Source organism: Neomonachus schauinslandi, chromosome 15, assembly GCF_002201575.2.
Source record: "Neomonachus schauinslandi chromosome 15, ASM220157v2, whole genome shotgun sequence".
Taxonomy (NCBI): domain Eukaryota; kingdom Metazoa; phylum Chordata; class Mammalia; order Carnivora; family Phocidae; genus Neomonachus; species Neomonachus schauinslandi.
Window position 1 is genome coordinate 30108956 of NC_058417.1, and position 18765 is coordinate 30127720.

General features: G+C 42.6%; 1 protein-coding gene across 1 annotated transcript; it reads left to right on the top strand.

Moving 5' to 3' along the window:
- Positions 1-17648: 17648 nt before the first annotated feature.
- LOC123326754 (small integral membrane protein 36-like) lies at positions 17649-18418 on the top strand. Its single transcript, XM_044921862.1, has one exon. The coding sequence runs from the start codon at positions 17649-17651 to the stop codon at positions 17928-17930; it is 282 nt and encodes a 93-aa protein (XP_044777797.1). The 3' UTR covers positions 17931-18418.
- The last annotated feature ends 347 nt before the right edge of the window (positions 18419-18765 follow it).

An 18765-nucleotide genomic window follows, 5' to 3' on the forward strand; every position in this document is an offset into this window, starting at 1 on the left:
AAGTCCATAGTTTACCTTAAGGTTCACTCTCGGTGTTGTGCACTCATAGGTTTAGACAAATGTAAAATGTATCCATCATTAGATCAGAGTATTTTCACTGCCCTAAAAATCCTCTGTTCTCTGTCTACTAATCTCCTCCCTGACCCCCCCACTCCTAGCAACCACTGATCGTTTTGTTGTCTCCATAGTTTTGCCTTTTCCAGAATGTCACATATAGTAGTCTCCCACCTTATCTGTGTTTTCGCTTTCTGTCATTTCAGTCACCCATGGTCAACCGCTATCTGGAAACAGATGATCGTCCTTCTGACATACGTTCAGAAGGCCCATAGAAGCCTAACGCTATGTCACATGCTTATGTCATTCACCCCATCACTAGGCATCTTATCCTCTCACACCCCCATAAGAAGGGTGAGTACACTACAATAACATATTTTGAGAAAGAGAGAGCGACCACATTCACTTAACTTTTATGACAGTATATTACTGTAATTGCTCTATTTTATTATTAGTTACTATTGTCAATCTCTTCCTGTGTCTAATTTATAAATTAAACGTCATCATAGTATATAGGCTGCTGCACTATCCGAGGTGTCAGGCATCCCCTGGGGGACTTGGAATGTATCCCGAGGAAAAGGGCAGACTGCTACAGATGGAATCATACAGAACGCAGCCTTTTCACATGGGCTTTTTTCACTCAGTAATATGCATTTTCAAGTTTCTTCCCTGTCTTTTCATGGCTTGATAGCTCATTTCTTTTTAGTGCTGAATACTATTCCGGGAGCCACACTCAGCCGTGGGCGGGCTATAGTTCCCAGGTCACACTGACACCCCCCGCCCCCGCCCGGGTTCCACAGGCGTAACTCGTGGGCCTGGATCCCCGTGCTGGGTGTAGCGAGCCCGCTGAGCCCTCCGCTTCTCCAGCACAGTGCCGCTCCCGGTGGCCCGGCCCTCCAGGCTCCCCTGCCATTCGCATGGGGTGAGACTGGCGTGAGCTGGGGGAGCTGGAGGTCCCCCGGCTCTCCGGCCCCCCTGGAGGAAGCGCACGCCCAGGGAGACCTGGGGGCGCTGTGCCCGCCTGCCGGAGGGGCAGAGCGGCCAGCCTCTTACCTGCCAAGGCCAGCTGTCTTGGTGTCCGTGGGGCAGGGGGTGCTTGAGCCTCACCCCCACGCCGGGGTTGTTGCGTTTTCTCCGCGCTGTCTGGTCCACCAATAGTTGTTAGTTGTTTTTCTTGGGAGGAGGAGCGAAGTCCGCAGCGGCCTGTGGCGCCATCTTGGTGACGTCACTCCTGAATACTCCTCCACGGTGGGGTTGGGCCACAGCTTGCTTACCGTTCGCCGACTGAGGGACATCTTGGTTGCTTTCAAGGTTGGGTGATCGTGAATAAAACTGCTATAAACATTCCGTGAGCAGATTTTCGTGTGGACATGTTTTCAACTCCTTTGGGTAAATACCAAGGAGCACAATTACCTGATCATATGGTAAGAGTACATTTAGTTTCAAGAGACTGCCAAACAGTCTTCCAAAGTGGCTGTACCATTTTGCATTCCCAAAGGCAATGAACAAGAGTTCCTGTTCTCCACCTTCTCGCCAGTATTTGGCCTTGTCAGTTTTCCAGATTTTCGTCATTCTGCTTGGTATAGAGAGGTATCACATTGTTGTTTTAATTTGCATTTCCCTGATGACGTATGATGCGGAGTACTTTTCATATGCTTTTTTGCCATCTGTATATCTCCTTTGGGGAGGTGTCTCTTAAGGTCTTTGACCCATTTTTTAGTCGGCTTGTTTGTTTTCTTAATGTTGAGTTTTAGGAGTTCTTTGTATATTTTGGATAACGGTTTCTTTATCATGTGTCTTTTGCCTACATCTCTGTATGCACAAAGTATATTTTCTTTGAAGTCCTTAGCAGAAAAAGCAAAAACAATTAAGCGATCGGTTTAAGACTTCCTCAAATAATCCTACCCATCTGTGATAATATCCTAGTTACTAAACAGTTGTGAGTAATTGTATGGATTTGTGTGTTTCTGTGTGCAGCCAACCCTTTCTTTGTGTTGATTATGTGCCTTGCACAAGGCTGGGCCCTTGAGATGACACAATCCAAGCTCTTAAAGTTTCATAGTCCAGACAGTAAGACACACTAAAATAATGTATAACTCATGCTCTAATCCTGGGACGGGAGAAGTTCTGGGATACAGAGAAGAGAAGGCAGAAAAGTGAAGGGAACAGTTTAGGACTTTGGCTTATGGCTAGGAGTTTTCCAGAAGAGAAAGAAAAGAAAAGGCATTTCAGGCAGAAGCCAATGTGAGCACACAGAAAAGCTACAGATGTAGACTCAGGAAGAAATGGGTATTAGCCTTCCGGAAAGTAAACTGAACTTGGTTCCTGCCACCCCTACTGAGCTGCATGCTTTCTGAGGGTAGTTACTACTAAATTAGCTGTGCCCATCTCCAGTGACCTATTCAGGGCTGGCCTACTTTTTTGACTATAAAATGATCTAAAGGAGAGAATTCCTGCTCAGAGGGTGCCCTCTCTTGGTAAGAGGTCACAAAGGACATTTCTCTCCCAGAAAGAAATCTATATATTCCTTTTTAGAATTGCCTACCTTCATTTTCAGGCAAACCTAAGAAAAATGCAATTTCCCTGACAGGTGGTTTCAGTTAACAATCAGAGTAGGTGTAGGAGAAAGAGCCACATACTGAGAAAAATTAAGGTCCAACAGGCTGAGTGACCTTAGGCCTCTGAGATTCTGTTGATAAAATCAGTGCACCACACTAGATAATTTTCATCCCCCCTTGCTCTGACATTCCCTGACTTCTAGAAAATATGACTTATTGTATCTTGACTGAATATAAAATGCTTGTTAGTTAGACCATATCTGCAGGAGTTAATGGCTCTGAATAAACTGGAGAGTCCCTACCAGGAGAAAAACGTCGTTTCTGGCGGCGGCTGCTTTGGTCTCTGAATTTTCCACAGCAGCCAGAGACAACTGGCCCGAACAATTTTCCCCTTCTCTTCTTCTCACGTTTTTGGCAGTAAAAAGTCTATCTGAGATGGCAAATAATGTAAATGCAGCAGAATCACCAGGCATTCCTGAAACACGCCCCCACCACCATTTTAAAGTATAAATCTGCCAAACAGCACATCCACCAAAAGTCACCTTTTGAGTGCGTTATGGGATTCAGAGGATATCTTCTTCCTAAATGATTTCATTTTTCAGGCTTCCAATAAAATGAGCTCACTTGTGCTGAGGGCCAGCCAAATGAGGTGAGCCGAGAAGAGATCCTTGAAACTTGTGGGATCTTGGGATTTGGGCATTCCCCACAGATAATTCTAGCAAGTGCATTATAGGGAAAATCAGTTCCTGGGAATGGAGAAGAGACTTGAGAGTACAGAGAAGGGGAGAAGTGAGACCCATGTAATGTGCGGGGGGAAATTAGTTTATTTTTTCCGTTGTTGCCAAAAGAATGTCACTGGTGACATAAAGAAGTGGAAAATGAGAAAACTCCACTATCATCCAAAAACCACTTGTCCATTTCCTGCTCTGCCTGGGAAGGAAAATTGGACCGCAAACCTCAGATTTAACACGGGGTTGTGGTCTTCTGGTGCCCCCTACTGTCAGTGAGGAAGACTGCAGCTGCCTCCACTGAGCGAAGAATGAGACCAACCCAGGATTTGGCTGCCTGCCGAGACTCAACAACTAAGTGATAGGAAGAAAGGACAGAAAGAGGGAGCAGCAGAGGGAGAGAGGGGACAGGACATTCTCAAGGTCCTTCCAAGGCTGGAACCAGGGTTGAGTCTCACCGAGCTGGAAGATTAAAGGGTGCAATGTCTTAAAAATGCCCAATGGTCCTGGCTGGTGGAGCGTGTGACTCTTGATCTCAGGGTTGTGAGTTCAAGCCCTGTACTAGGTGTAGATACTGCTTAAAAATAAAATCTTTTTAAAAATGTCTAATGGGAGGCGCCTGGGTGGCTCAGTTGGTTAAGCATCAGCCTTCGGCTCAGGTCATGATTCCAGGGTCCTCGGATCGAATCCCATGTTGGGCTCTGTGCTCAGTGGGGAGCCTGCTTCTCCCCCTCCCTCTGCAGCTCCCCCTGCTTGTGCACTCACTCGCGCTTTCTCTCTCTCTCTCAAATGAATAAATAAAATATTTTTTAAAAATGCCTAATGGAAGGTAGCTCTTGACATCGGACTGGCACTCAAAGAAATATGATGAATAAAAGAGGCCAAAAATGAGAGAGAGAGATATCTTAACTGGGCAAACTGTGTATCCCTCCAACCTGCCATCTTAACAGAAATGTCTGGTTTTGTCACTCATCTAAAAGTTTTCCATAAGTTATATCAACCCTCTGGATATTTTCAAAAGGCTAAGCTAAGAACTTATCCTTGGAGGCCAGAGGCTAGCAAATCTAAATGTGCAGAGAAATCCTTCCATAGATAGGAGAAGATCTATAAAAGGGGGAAAGGTGCAGGAATTAAAAGAACAGGCTCTAGAGCCACTGCTTAGATTCAAACCTGGGCTCTGCCACCTAAAACCTCTCACCTTGGGCAACTTTCTCACCCTCTGTGCCTCCGTTTTCACACCTGTAAAATGAGGTGATACACCTTCACAGAGCTACCGTAAGGAATGGCTGGCTCGGTGCACATAAGGCAGTCAGAAGAGAGCCTGGCACGGAGCAAGCCCTCAGTCAGCAACAGTTACTGTGGTGATGCCAGGGACAGTGGTCCCTGCCTCTTCAGGGTCCTTCATTATTTCAGGGTTGAAGTCCATCTAGCTTTATACTATCACTTCTAGTAACAGAACACCATTCTCTCTTGGTAATAATAAACTTTCTGGAATCACTGGACCCTTAGACACCTTTAATGGATTCATGTTTCCCATTTGACTTCATATAAATAGACCTAGGCACTTGAAAGACCAACTCCAAATATGATTTTCCCCTGAAACTAGGCGTATTAGTTTGTTAGGAGTGCATAACAAAATACCACAGAGTGGGTGTCTTCAACAACAACAAAACATGTTTCTCATGATTCTAGAGGCTAGCATTCCCAGATCAAGGTACTGGCAGGTTGGGTTTGTCCTGAGGTCTCTCTCTTTGGCTTGTACATAGCCACCTCCTTGTCGTGTCTTCGCATGGCCTTTCCTCTGTGTGTGCACATCCCTGGCGTCTCCCTATGTATCCAAATCTCCTCCTGTACAAGGACCCCAATCAGATTAGATTAGGGCCACCCTAATGGCCTTGTTTTAGTTGAATCCCTTCTTTAAAGGCCCCATCTCCAAATACGGTCACGTTCTAAGGTACTGAGGACTAGGGCCTTCAACATATGAATTTGGGAGGGACACAATTCAGCCTGTAGATGGATAGCCTATATCTGGATATTTTTAATATATTTAATATATTTATTTAATATATTTAATATATATTCCCTATATATATTAGGTCCTTTCTCCTCATTATATTTTCTCCAATCCCCTGTCAAGGAGCTTTCTTCTCATGACCATCAATCTCATAATAAACAGTTTGAGACTTTATCAAGGCAGGATGTGTATTTGTGAATGGCTCACTCATCCAGATACATACTCACTGCTTCCACTGGGCTGTGCTCTGGGCAGTCAGTCAGGTTGCAGCGGTGACTGAAACAAACTTTCTGCCCTTGTGAAACTTGCCTCCTAGTAGGGGGGTGACACATCTAACACTTAGGGTGTGTCAGATGGGAACATGGGCTGTGGAGAATAAAGAAGCTGAATAAGGAAGAAAGGGAGTGCTTTGGGCAGGGAGGAGGACTCCTTTATAAGGAGTGGTCACCGAAAGCCTCTCTGCTAAAGGCCAAGTTTTCGCAATGACCTGAGGAATTCAGGGAACAAGCTGTGCAGGTAATTGGAGGAGGAACGTTTCAGGCAGATAGAAAATCAAGTGCTAAGGTCCTGAGGTAGGAGTGGCTTGGAGGGTCCAAGGAACATGAAAGTGGCTGGCATAGAGCAGGTGGGGGGAAAGAGGCTGGAAACGAGTGGAAGGAAGTACCTTAGGCCACCTTGCATGTTGGCTTTTGCTGGAGTGAAATGGGAAATCATTAGAAGGTTTTGAGCAAAGGAGTAACATGATCTGACTCATGTTTTTAAAGGCTCACTCAGGTTATTGTGTTGGTAATAGACTGGGTGGGGCCCTGGAGAACCATGAGCAAGCAGACTAACGGCAATAGTCAAATCAGAAGGTAACCGCAGCTTGATACAAAGTGAAAGCAGTGAAGGTGGTAAGAAAGGTTTAGACTCTTGAAATATTTCGAATGTAGAACCACCAGGATTTTCTGTTATTCCATCTGGTGCTCATATTTCCCTCTCGGTTGCTATTGGCATCCTGACAATTAGCATTGTCAAAGTTTTCTTGCATCTGAGCATTATCTGTATCTTGGAGCCAAAAATACATCTTAAAACGATGCACATCTTCCCAAGTCCAATGTACATATCAAAATAAATGAACATTAACATTACATAAACCCTACATAGGAAATTGGATAAAGTAGGCATCTTTAACCATCCATACCCTAATCACAGGTTATAAAAAGTCCCAAGCCAAAAGGAATGCAGAATGCATCCAGATGGTATAATATTCAGATAAGGAAATATAGAATGTCATCATGGGTGTGAAACATTTCTAACCAGAAAAGGGAAAGAGAGCAGAAGAAAAGAAGGCAGAGCAGGGAAGTGATAAAATTTGCTATCCCTAAAATGGGGTGACTACCATGGTGCAATTAGTTTTTCATAAGGTTCTTTTCAATACTTTAAAAAGCAAGCTACAAAATCCTTTTCTCTCTAATTGCTGAAGTTAAGAAGTGATATCTTTTGAGTTTTTCTTATTTAAGATGAGTTTAGCATAGCTCTGCTCATCTTTTCCTTTCCTGATTTTTGTTCATATAGCCTGAGCTTTTAGATCAAGATCATTTTTATTAAGTAAAAATTATTATTACAATTACTATTACCAGTATTATTTTATTGAAAATGGACCATCCCTGAAGATATCGATTCCCCATCAGCCTCTTCAAACAAAAGCTGATTTTCTTTTTCCATACTCCGTGTGGTAGGCTTAAGAATGACCTTCCAAGAAGATAACCATATCCCAATCTTTGGAACCTGTGAATGTTAGCTCATATGTCAATTTTTGCAGACATCATTAAATTCAGGATCCTGAGATGAGGAGATTATCCTGGATTACCTGGATGGGCTCAAAATGCAATTGCATGTAAGGCAAAAAGAGATTTTACACACAGAGAGAAGGCAACATGAAGATAAAGCAGAGACAGAATTGACGATGCTAGCTTTAGAGATTGGAGTGATGTGACCACAAGCTAGGGAATGCTGGTAGTTTCCAAAAAGGTGAAAGAGACAACAGATTCTCCCCTAGACTCTTTGGGCAGCCCTAGACTCTGGGCACAGCGCAGCCTTTCCAACACCTTGATTTTGGCTCAGTGATACTGACTTTGGACTTCTGACCTCTAGAGCTATAAGACAATAAATTTCTGTTGTTGCAAGCCACAAAGTTTGTGTTAATTTGTTACAACAGTCCCAGAAAACTAAATAGGTAGGTGATTTGTTACCTTGAATTGCTACTTCTTAACATATTTTTCCCCTTGCTCCATCACTGAGTTGGTGGGCTTACACTTGTGAAGGGTATGTCATCAGACTTGACCACAAGACACCTCTTGCTTTTACCTGATCTAGCAACCGCCTGACCACTCCTGTCTCATTGAAGGGTCTGCTCACATCATTCTTTTCACTCTTAATCTTTCATGCTTCTTGGCAATTTCAACAAATTTCAGCAAAGTCTGTCTCTGCAGATTTTTGCCTACCCCAACTGAAAAGATATGCCCGTCCCTCATCTTTTGCTCTATACACTCTCATGATTCTCCCTAAATCTTGTCATCACCATCACTATGTCCCCTCCCAAATCTCAATTTCAATCATGCCCACCTTCAATCCTCCTAGTACACAACTTTCTACTCCAACTCTTTCGATTACAAAGGGTCCATCACTGCACTGACCCTACCATTTATCACACACACACACACACACACACACACACACACACACCACATGTCCTCATTCCAGCTTGGAAGTTCTGATCTATTATTAGAACCATTTGCTTCCTAACACCCTATTGGCCCTACCCTGCATTTTGTTCACTTGATTAAACCTCCAATCTGCCTAGCCAAACTATCTACCAACTTGGAGCCAAGTTTAAATTCACTTTAAATTCATGACAACAACTCTCAAAAGGGAAATCAATAGTGCCCGGCACTCCTACCTTACTTCTCTAGGATATCTGTTTTCTCTTTCCCCCAAATCAATATTTCAAAACTTCTCTTCATTTTTCATATACCACACAGTTCCCTCACTCAATCTCTGCTAATGACTTTGACTCATTCGTGCATGGAAACAAAAAACTAAAAACTAAAGAATCAGATAAAACAAACCTCCTTTTCCCCCCCAGTAAGACCACTTTAAGCTCATTTAATTGTTCTCCTTTCTTGATATAATGGAAGAATTGTCCCTGCTCCTAGCTAGGACCCATCCTTCAGTGTTTACTCTGAATCTCATCCCTGCTCAAGAAAATTGCTCCTATAGTTTTCCCTTTTCTCCTGTGTTATCAATTCCCCTTTCACAACTGGATTGTTCCCATTGGCCCCCCTACATGCTATAATATCATTCATATAAAAAACAAAAACACCTTGGGCGCCTGGGTGGCTCAGTTGGTTAAGCGACTGCCTTCGGCTCAGGTCATGATCCTGGAGTCCCTGGATCGAGTCCCACATCGGGCTCCCTGCTCGGCGGGGGGTCTGCTTCTCCCTCTGACCCTCCCCCCTCTCATGTGCTCTCTCTCATTCTCTCTCTCTCAAATAAATAAATAAAATCTTTAAAAAACAAAACAAAACAAAAACAAAAACACCTTGCCTTTTACTCTTATACTGCCCTCCAGCTACTTTCCATTTGTGTGCAATCTTTCACAGCCAAACTCTTCAAAATTGTCTTTGCTTACACTCTCTACTTACTTACCTTCTATTCTTTTCTCAACCTACTTTTTTTGGATCTCATTCCTTACCCTACCTGCTCCATGAAAACTCCTTTAGTTTTCATCAAGGTCTCAAAACGAATGGCCAGTTCTCTATTCTCATGTTACCCATCCCTTAGCAGCATTTAACTCAGTTGGCCACTTTCTTTTTTATTTTTTTATTTTTTATCTTATTTTAATTAATTAACATGTAGTATATCATTAGTTTCAGATGTAGAGTTCAGTTATTCATCAATTGCCTTTTTTATTCCCCCCTTTTTATTTTTTTATAATTTTTTATTATGTTATGTTAGTCACCATACAGTACATCATTAGTTTTTGATGTAGTGATCCATTATTCATTGTTTGCGTATAACACCCAGTGCTCCATGCAATATGTGCCCTCCTTAATACCCATCACTGGGCTCACCTACCACTTTCTTTTTAAAATCCACTTTCCCTAGATTTCCTTGAGACCATCACTGCCACTCCTTGGTTTTCCTCACTGCCACTCCTTTTCCTCACTGCCACGCCTTTTCTGTCTCATTTCTTAGCTCCTTTTTTTCTGTTCAACCTCACAATGTTGGAATACCCTCTCATCCTCTTCTCTTCCCTATCTACACTTTCACCCAATGTCATCTTGTCCAATTCCATGACTGTAATACTACCCATCTATCAACTCTAAAATCTGTATCTGCAACACCATTCTTCCCACTAATCCAGACTCAGATATCTAGCCACGCTCTCAGATTTAGCTAATCCTAAGGAAAACCCAAGATCCATTCCCTAAACCACTCATCCACGTCACTAAATGTACCCACTTGCTCACGCCCAAATCCCCTTTTTCTCGTATCCCTTACATCCAATCCTAAACAAGTACGATATATATTTCTCAAATCCAAGCCACTCCCTAGCATCTTCAGCAACAGCCTTGTCCATGCCACCACATCTGACCTACAACATTGCAGTGGACCCTTTGACTGATCTCTCTGCTCCCACTCTTGTCTTTCTATAATTCATTCCCTGCACATCAGTCATAGTTTCTTCAAGATTAAGTGTGATCACTGACACTCTATTTAAATTTCTCTAGAAGCTTCCTGTGGCAATTAGAATAAAATTCAAATTCTTTAACATAGCTTCCCAAGCCCTGTGTGATCTGATCCTGCATGCATTCATCTGGTACAGTTTTATTGATAAGATGGAATTTTCTCCTGCCCACTGTGCCTTCTTTTGGGGTTTCTCTTGTCTTTTTGCTCCCTTTATTTTTTTTAATTTAATTTAATTTTATTATATTATGTTAGTCACCATACAATACATCATTAGTTTTTGATGTAGTGATCCATGATTCATTGTTTTCGTATAACACCCAGTGCTCCATGCAGTACGTGTCCTCCTTAATACCCACCACTGGTGCTACCTTTATTAAAAAAAAATATTTTCTTGGGGCGCCTGGGTGGCTCAGTCATTAAGCATCTGCCTTTGGCTCAGGTCATGATCCCACGGTCCTGGGATCAAGCCCTGCATCGGGCTCCCTGCTCCACGGGAAGCCTGCTTCTCCCTCTCCCGCTCCCCCTGCTTGTGTTCCCTCTCTTGCTGCTTGTGTTCCCTCTCTCGCTGTATCTCTCTCTGTCATATAAATAATAAAATCTTTTTTAAAAAAATATTTTATTTTATTTTATTCTCCCCCCCCAGCTTTATTGAGATATAACTGACATATACATATATCAAATCATCACACTGGACACCTTTATCTTTTACTTGTGGGGAATAACTGCCCATATGTAAAGGCACCACCACCATTCCCCTTCCTTCTCTACTCACTTCTCTTGGATTGAAGATGCTGAGGATGGGGTGGAGATTGTGACTAGTCATAGGAGAATAGCAATGAAGTTATATGGATCCTCGGTCTAAGATAAGGAAGCGGATGGTGGAATTAGTTGGAGAAATGTCCAACTATCCTTAAATATTCTCTGTTTCATAATGTAAGCCCTAATTATGCCCTGCAGTGAAAACTGTTCAAATAGTTCTCAATCCAGCTCCATCTACCTTATAGTCAACAGTCTTATCAAATTCTGGTATTAGGCTATCTTTCAGCCTTATTTTAATGGCTGTATAACTTACAGGCATGACTCAAATATAAAATCCTATTTCCCTTCACTTCTCTATAACTAAAATACATTAGGTCAGAAGTCCCTGTGTCTTCCAATGGTGAAAATTCAATCTTGTCATTAAAAGCAAATCAACTATTTTCTTGTTTAAAGCTTCATTTTTGGGGAAGTAAATACTTTTTCAAATGCTAGGTTCTTCTTTTTCCCCTTCTTTCTGTTTTCTTCTTTCTGGAAATCATCTAAATTTGTGGGGTCTTAGGTCCCAGCTTTGGCGAAGGAACATGTAGTCTACACATTATCATTTGTCTTCAATGTTCCTCACTGAGATATGGCCTATCTCATCTGGCCTTGGGCATCAGACTCTGTACCAGCCATATCATTGCTCATGTCCAAATCTCCTTGTCCTGCAATTGTCAGATCTGCTAAGTCTATGCCCTTGGTAGAAATATGAGCCCTTTTCAATCAGACATCTCTCAACTCTTCCATCTCAATCCCATTTTGGAGTCTCAGAAACTGTTGGCTATTTTCCCTGTACCCTCTCGGCATGACTTCAGTTGTAAGGTGGCCCTGGTTCATCCAGTTAGCCACCGTTCTTGGAAATTATTCTCTACAATTCCAGCCCATTGCTGCTCAGTGTTATATAGGGCATGGGGCTTCTCCAAGAACCTGACAATTTCCCAGAGATATACTCTGGAATCAAAGCCCAACACTTTTTGCTTTGGAGTGTCCGTCTGGGTGATTCTATAGTCTCTCCACCAATAGAAGTATATGCGGGAAGGAAAGGGCCTTCATAGGAGTACACAAACATCTAGGTTCTTGTTGCTTCCCCTTGGAATCCCTCTTTCAACTTTTATTGCCTTCAGAGTAGGAAAGTTGCTCACATTCTTCACTTTGTCTTTGCTATATTTTGGCCTGTGGTATAAATTCTGTGCTCTTGGTCTCTTGATGCACAAAGCCAATATTTTATAATTTTAAAAATGGCCTTTGCTCCCACAATGCCTGTCTCTAGGTCTATGGACTCTGGTATAAATTTATGAAGTCTACAAAGAAGCTCAAGATGATGAATTTGACTCTTCCATGCTGTATCTCTCCTGAGAGTCACTACCTTTAGAAATTCTGGATGATGATGAAGAAGAAGAGAAATGGGTTTAAATAATTCTTGGGAGGAGGAGAGGAGAGAAGCAATGCCTTAACATCTTAAAAATATTATCCCCTGCCACACTGTTTTTCATTTCTTTTGTAGGTTTTTTTATATTTTTCTGTGTCTTCCAAGGAATTTTACTGGGAAGATATAAAAGGCTACATCAGGGACTGCCAGCCAGTTGCTATTTTAAACTGAAGGTCTTGTGTTTATTTTTTATGGAAGCAAATTTCACATACAAAAATTTTCTTTCATCTTGGGCATTTTATTCATGGAGCCATACCCAAGAAGAAGCAGCTAGAAACCTAACTCAGGGCTAGAAGGGGCAAGTGCCAAAAGAGCTTTGTATATCTCACAGTTTTCTCCAAGCCAACCTTGGTTTTATCTAAGCATTAGAGAGATCATGTATTAGTTTCCTAGGACTGTTGTAACAAAACACCACAAACTGGGTCACAAAGCAACAGAAATTTATTCTCTCACAGTTGGGGAGATTAGAAGTCTGAAATCAAGGTGTCAACGGGGTTGGTTCCTTCTAGAGTTTTGGAGGGGGAATCTGCCCCTTGCCTCTCTTTTAGCTTCTAGTGGTTGCCAGCAACCCATGGCACCCTTGGCTTCTAGACACATCACTCCAATCTCTGTCACCATCTCCTCATGGCATTCTTCTCTGTGTGTGTCTCCGTGTCTTCATGTGGCCTTCTTATAAGAACATCAGTCATTGGCTTGAAAGTCCAGCCCAATCCACTGTGACCTCATCTTAACTCAAGTCATTATATCTGCAAAGAGCCTATTTCCAAATAAGGTCACCTTCTGAGTTTCCAAGTGGATATGAATCTGGAGGGAGACTGTATTCAACCCAGTACAGGTGGAAAAATAGATCTGGAAGTTTCTCTGTGATAAAATGTGGGAGCATTTCTCCAGAGGCTCCCAGATGAGCCGTTCAGTAGGTTCCAACTGGGAAGTTGAGAAGGGGAGTGGCTTATGAGTACAGTTATGTTTTGTTAGTGTAAATGTTTTTTGTTTTGTTTTGTTTGGGTTTTTTTGCTTTGGGGGGTTTTTAAGATTTTATTTATTTATTTGACAGAGAGAGAGAGAACAAGCAGGGGGTGCTGCAGGCAGAGGGAGAGGGAAAAGCAGGCTCCCCACTGAGCAGAGAACCCAGGACCCTGGGATCACAACCTGAGCCAAAGGCAGACACTTAACCGACTGAGCCACCCAGGCACCCTGTGTGCAAATGGTTAGGTTAAGTAGAATTTTCACAATATAGAGGGCTGCACTTTGGTTCATTATTGTTGTCATTCTCACTTTTCTAGCATCTGTGGCATCTAGATCTCTGTCATTCCCACTCCATCCAGTCAAGAGCTTCAGTGGAAAAAAGCACTAGATTAGAATCCAAAGAACTTGGTTTCGAGTCTTATTTCCAGCATTTACCATCTGGCCTTAAGCACGTCACTTCCCTGAGCCTCAACGGCCTCAACAGTAACATAATTAAACTCCCAATGACTTTTTTTTAATAAGTGTGTGACATTTTTACCTCCAAAGCTATTAAAACCTAAAACTGCACTGAGACTTTTGGGATGCTGCATTTTATTGAGGAAGCAATACACTGTGTGATATCAGAAATAAATTCCTATCCAGAATAGTTAAAATACCCAAATATTTCGGTGTTTTATGGAATAAGCTATAGTTGCCTGGAAATGCATTTACACATATTTATCTGCAATTATTTTTTTAAAGATATATTTATTTATTTATTTATTTATTTATTTTTGAGAGAGAGAGATCACAGAGAGAGAGGGAGAAGCAAACCTGCCGCTGAGTGGAGAGCCTGATGCGGGACTCCATCCCACGACCCTGACATCATGACCTGAGCAGAAGGCAGACGCTTGACCGACTGAACCACACAGCTGCCCCTATCTGGCATTATTAAGTGATGTTCCAGGTCAGCAGACAAAATGGACTATCCTGTAAATAAATGTGTACACAACTGAGAACCCATGGAATCCCTATCTGATTGGCTTTCAAATGCCCCATGGCACATAGCATGGGGTATTCTATGTACAAACTTGATTTATATTTTAGGCAGTAGGAAAGAAAGACAGAAGGATGAGAAGAAGAAAGAGAATGAACTTGTTAGAATTCCCTCGCCTCTTTCCTCGCTCCTAAAATGGAGTTGATAATTCCTCTCTTCTTTTCTTTAGGGTTCTCTAACATTGGTCATGTAGTGTCCTTTCAATATTGATCACATTACCAGGCTCCAAAGCACCTAGCACCCAGCCAGCACATGGTAAGTGCACAATAGATATTTGTAAATGAACGAAGGATTAAGTATGTCCTGACGACCTCAAGGAGTTTTTCTGAAATGTAACTTGATATCATTACCTATGTTACCCTCTCCTGATGATTAGAAATATCTGTCCCAGTTTGCTTTTTGCCAACTTTCTACTTTCATTAGCAGCCTCTGCCTTGGCCACTAGATGGCACAAGAGGAAAGTTCCTTAAAGATCAGAACAGATGCTCCAAAGACGCTGGCTGCAGTGTGAATAAAACCACCATCCCTGGGGTTAATTAAGCAAAACAGGGAGCCAGCATTTCACCCAACACATTGGAAGGAAGCAAAACCTCCACAACTCTGGACTTGAAATGAACTTTAAGCACTGATAAATACAAAGACAAAAACAAAAACAAAAAACAAAAAAGAACACCCAACTCTCTGCAGATAGTAATAAGATACCGAACCAAAAACAATAGCCTTGAACCAAATATTCTGGGACACCACGGAGGGAATCAGCAGAACTGGGACAAGGCAAGAAGAGAGGAGGCCAGATTGAATCAACCACCATAGTTAAGGGTTATCATTGTTGCACAGAGAGATCTGGAGCGGATCTGAAAAACGCCATTCGATACAACCGTTGCCCCATATTTCAGTGTAATTTAGCGTGGACCAAAATGTATGTCGTTCTCATTTCAGAGTCAATGTTAGGAAATCTTTGTGTCTTCTATTTAAAATCATCAAAGAACTCCCTAAATATTGCTATAGGAAACCTGCGCTGTACAGACATCCGCTTACTATAGAAGTCAAGAATCTAGAGTTCAGAGTGGACAGAAAAATGAATTCAGGAGTACACAATACTACCTTTTAAAATCTGGCTGTGGTTGGGGATCACCGCGTGTGACTTACAGGTGCACCGGACAGCTCCCCTTGCTGAGATTCTGTGCTCACCAAGAAACTTTCTGATTATAAATGGACTCTGTAGATCTGGGGAGAAAAAGCTATGGTGGTTCCAGCACAAGCCCTTCCATCCTTGTGACAGTTGTATTTTTCACTGTGCCTTAATAAATTGGTATTCTGTTTTATTTTTTTTTACTTTTATTTTTTTTTTTAAGATTTTATTTATTTGACACAGAGAGAGATAGCAAGAGCAGGAACACAAGCAAGGAGAGTGGGAGAGAGAGAAGCAGGCTTCCCACTGAGTGGGGAGCCTGATGCGGGGCTTGATCCCAGGACCCTGGGATCATGACCTGAGCCGAAGGCAGACGCTGAACAACTGAGCCACCCAGGCGCCCCGGTATTCTGTTTTAAACAGCAGTCTCCTATGAGCTTGGTAAATGTAAATTGCCATGAGGAAAGGGACTTCCTCTTAACGAAAGAAATTCTCTGAGCCTGTGAGACTCACAACCTCACATGGTGTTAAAGTCTCTGTTGAAAATCTCCTGTAACATCTCTTGGCAGACAACCAAGGCTTGGGTGACCTTGCTTTCACACTCCTAGGGCCAAGATTCTCCATCCTGGTTGCACATCAAAATTATCGAAATTATGAAGATGTTTAACTAATGCAGATTCCCAGACTCCAGCCCCAGAGATTCTAATTCAGTAGATCTGGGGCTGACCCAGGAATCCGTATTCCTAAGGAACCCAACTGATTCTAACCTATGGTGTTTGAGGACTATTCCTCAGCTTAAGTATAATTTCACAGGTTAGTCCACAACCACAGAATCATGGACTATTTTACTTTAAAAGGGTCTCCAGAGCAATAAGAACTCCTTTTTACAGCATCCCTGAACCCTCAGCTTTCCGTGGAAGCTGGGCATAAAGAAGCCAGACAGGAAGCTGCTAGGCCATTAAAACTTAACAACAGTGAGAAACCGCAGACCTCTGGGAGCTTTAGCCTTTAGCTAGGAGTATCAAAGCGTCCCATTAGCTCCTGGAGAAGTGGTCCTGACTGGCCAAAACTGTATATATGAGATCAAAGCCAGATACATAATTTATGAGCCCAATCCAAAATAAATGATAATAAAGAACTTCAAGATGGTGACAGCAGAGTATTAAACAGGTATGGGGCCCTTCTGAGCATGGGGTCCCATATGATGACACAGGATGCACACCCATGAGGTTGGCCCTATACAGGACTACTAGGGCAGGATGATGATTTCTAAATCAAGAGAGATCTGCATTCTTATCTGATATTCCTTCCAATCTGCTTGCTTTTCTCCACATAGCAGCCAAGGCAATCTTTTTAAAATGCACCTCTGGTCCTGTCACTTCCCTGCATCCTCTTGCTCTAGGATCAAGTCTCAAGCCTGGCCCACAAGTCCCCTGCCACCTGACCCCTACCTACCTCTCTTCCCTTATGTTCCCCATTCTCTCTGGACTCTAGTCACGCTACCCTTGTTTCAGTTCCTCCCATTTTCCATGCTTCTTCCTGCTCAGATCTTTCACAGTGCTGTTCTCTGTGGCTAGAAGAATCTCCCCTACCCATCCTAACCTAGCCAGAAAGTATTTTTGAATGAATGAGTGCAAAACAACAACAAATGAAGAATTGGTGAAAATGTCAGGTGCTGAATGTGGCCCTCTTATTAAAGAAACATGTCTATTCCAAACCCCACTGACCTGATCACACTCATCACTCCCTATATGGATACTTGGCATTTAAACCTCCTTACATAAAGGGTAACCATACTTCCCAATGTTTCCAGGACCATCCCATTTTTTAACAAGGTGCTTATTAACAACACTTACTTTTGCTCACCAAACCACCTGTTTAGGTGATGAATTAGACGGACACTCCGCTTTTATACCACACTTTAATAACATTTGAACCATCTCTTTCCTTCTCTCTCTGCAGAGGTAAATTGACAAGAGATAGCTTCTGTGTTTTGGTGGCTGTGGTATTAACAGCAAGAGCTTAAGTTATTAAACCGAGCAGCTTTAATCTGTGAGGTCTCCTGGAGCAATGGGGATTATTGTATTTTTACTCCAGAGCCCATGTAGCTATTCCAATGAGCTAGGGTTTGCTCTCTGCAATCCCCACACTGGCCCCGTTGCCTTTCTCTAGACCCACTTCCTAACCGTGAGAGATGTGATGGAGTTTTACTTGGAGATTGACCCTGTCACCTTGAACCTGATCATCCTAGTAGCCAGCTACGTTATCTTGCTCCTGGTGTTCCTCATCTCCTGCGTGCTGTATGACTGCCGAGGCAAGGACCCCAGTAAGGAGTATGCTCCCGAGACCACCCTTGATGCCCAGCCCTCCATCCGCTTGGTGGTGATGCAGCAGAGCACTTCGGGGGATCCCTGGGCAAGGAGGCCCAGCCTTCATTTTGGGGATCCTGCTCCATTAGGGAAGAAAAGCACAATGGTGTGAGGCTGGCTAAGGGTGACTGGGGAGAGAGCACTAGACATTCTGGACAAACTGTTCTCCGTGTGACTGCGATTCTCTCGGCGTACCACCAGTCCTACTTGGCTATGTAAGTGGGAGCTCTGCCTTACCTTCTACTTTCTCATCACCCTCTTTGTGAATGAAGCAACCGTTTAAGGTAAGAAGACCAAGGTGGCCTTTGGTCAAGTTCTCCAGATGCAAAATCTCATTAATACTATAGTATAGTGAAGTTGTTGGGCCCTTCCTGGTGATGTTGTCCTTGCCATTTCTAGGAGAGATTGGTATTTGAGTAAGGTGCAGGGGTAGAAAACTCTTTCCTTCTTCCCTTCTAGGTTCTTTGGCTGGTCCAATAATTACATTGACATAAAACAGATGAACGGGAGAAAAACAAATTTAATTTTTATCTATGGAAGCCCCATAAAAAATATGAGCTCAAAGAAGTGACCAGAACAGGCAGATTTTATCTCCTTTAGACAAAAAAAAAAGAAAAAAGAAAAAAGAAGAAGAAGAAGAAGATAAATTTGTGAAGAATTGACAAGGCAAAGAAGTTTGGGTTTGGGGTAGTAAATTAGTGAGGAAGTAACAAGGTTTGTTTATATAGCTTTCTTGGCCCTAAATTCCCTATTTTTGGTGCCAAGAACACCTTCTACACTCCTGTTACAGGTAGCTTTCATATGGGAGATTTATTTCCTGCTTTCAGGGGGGGACAAAGAAGGGTCAGAGTGTTCCTTCTTGCACCAGCTCTTTTTCAAGTAACTTTAATTCAGAATAATTAGTGGGCCAAAATGTCATATTTTGAGGTAGCATCTTCAACTCCCCT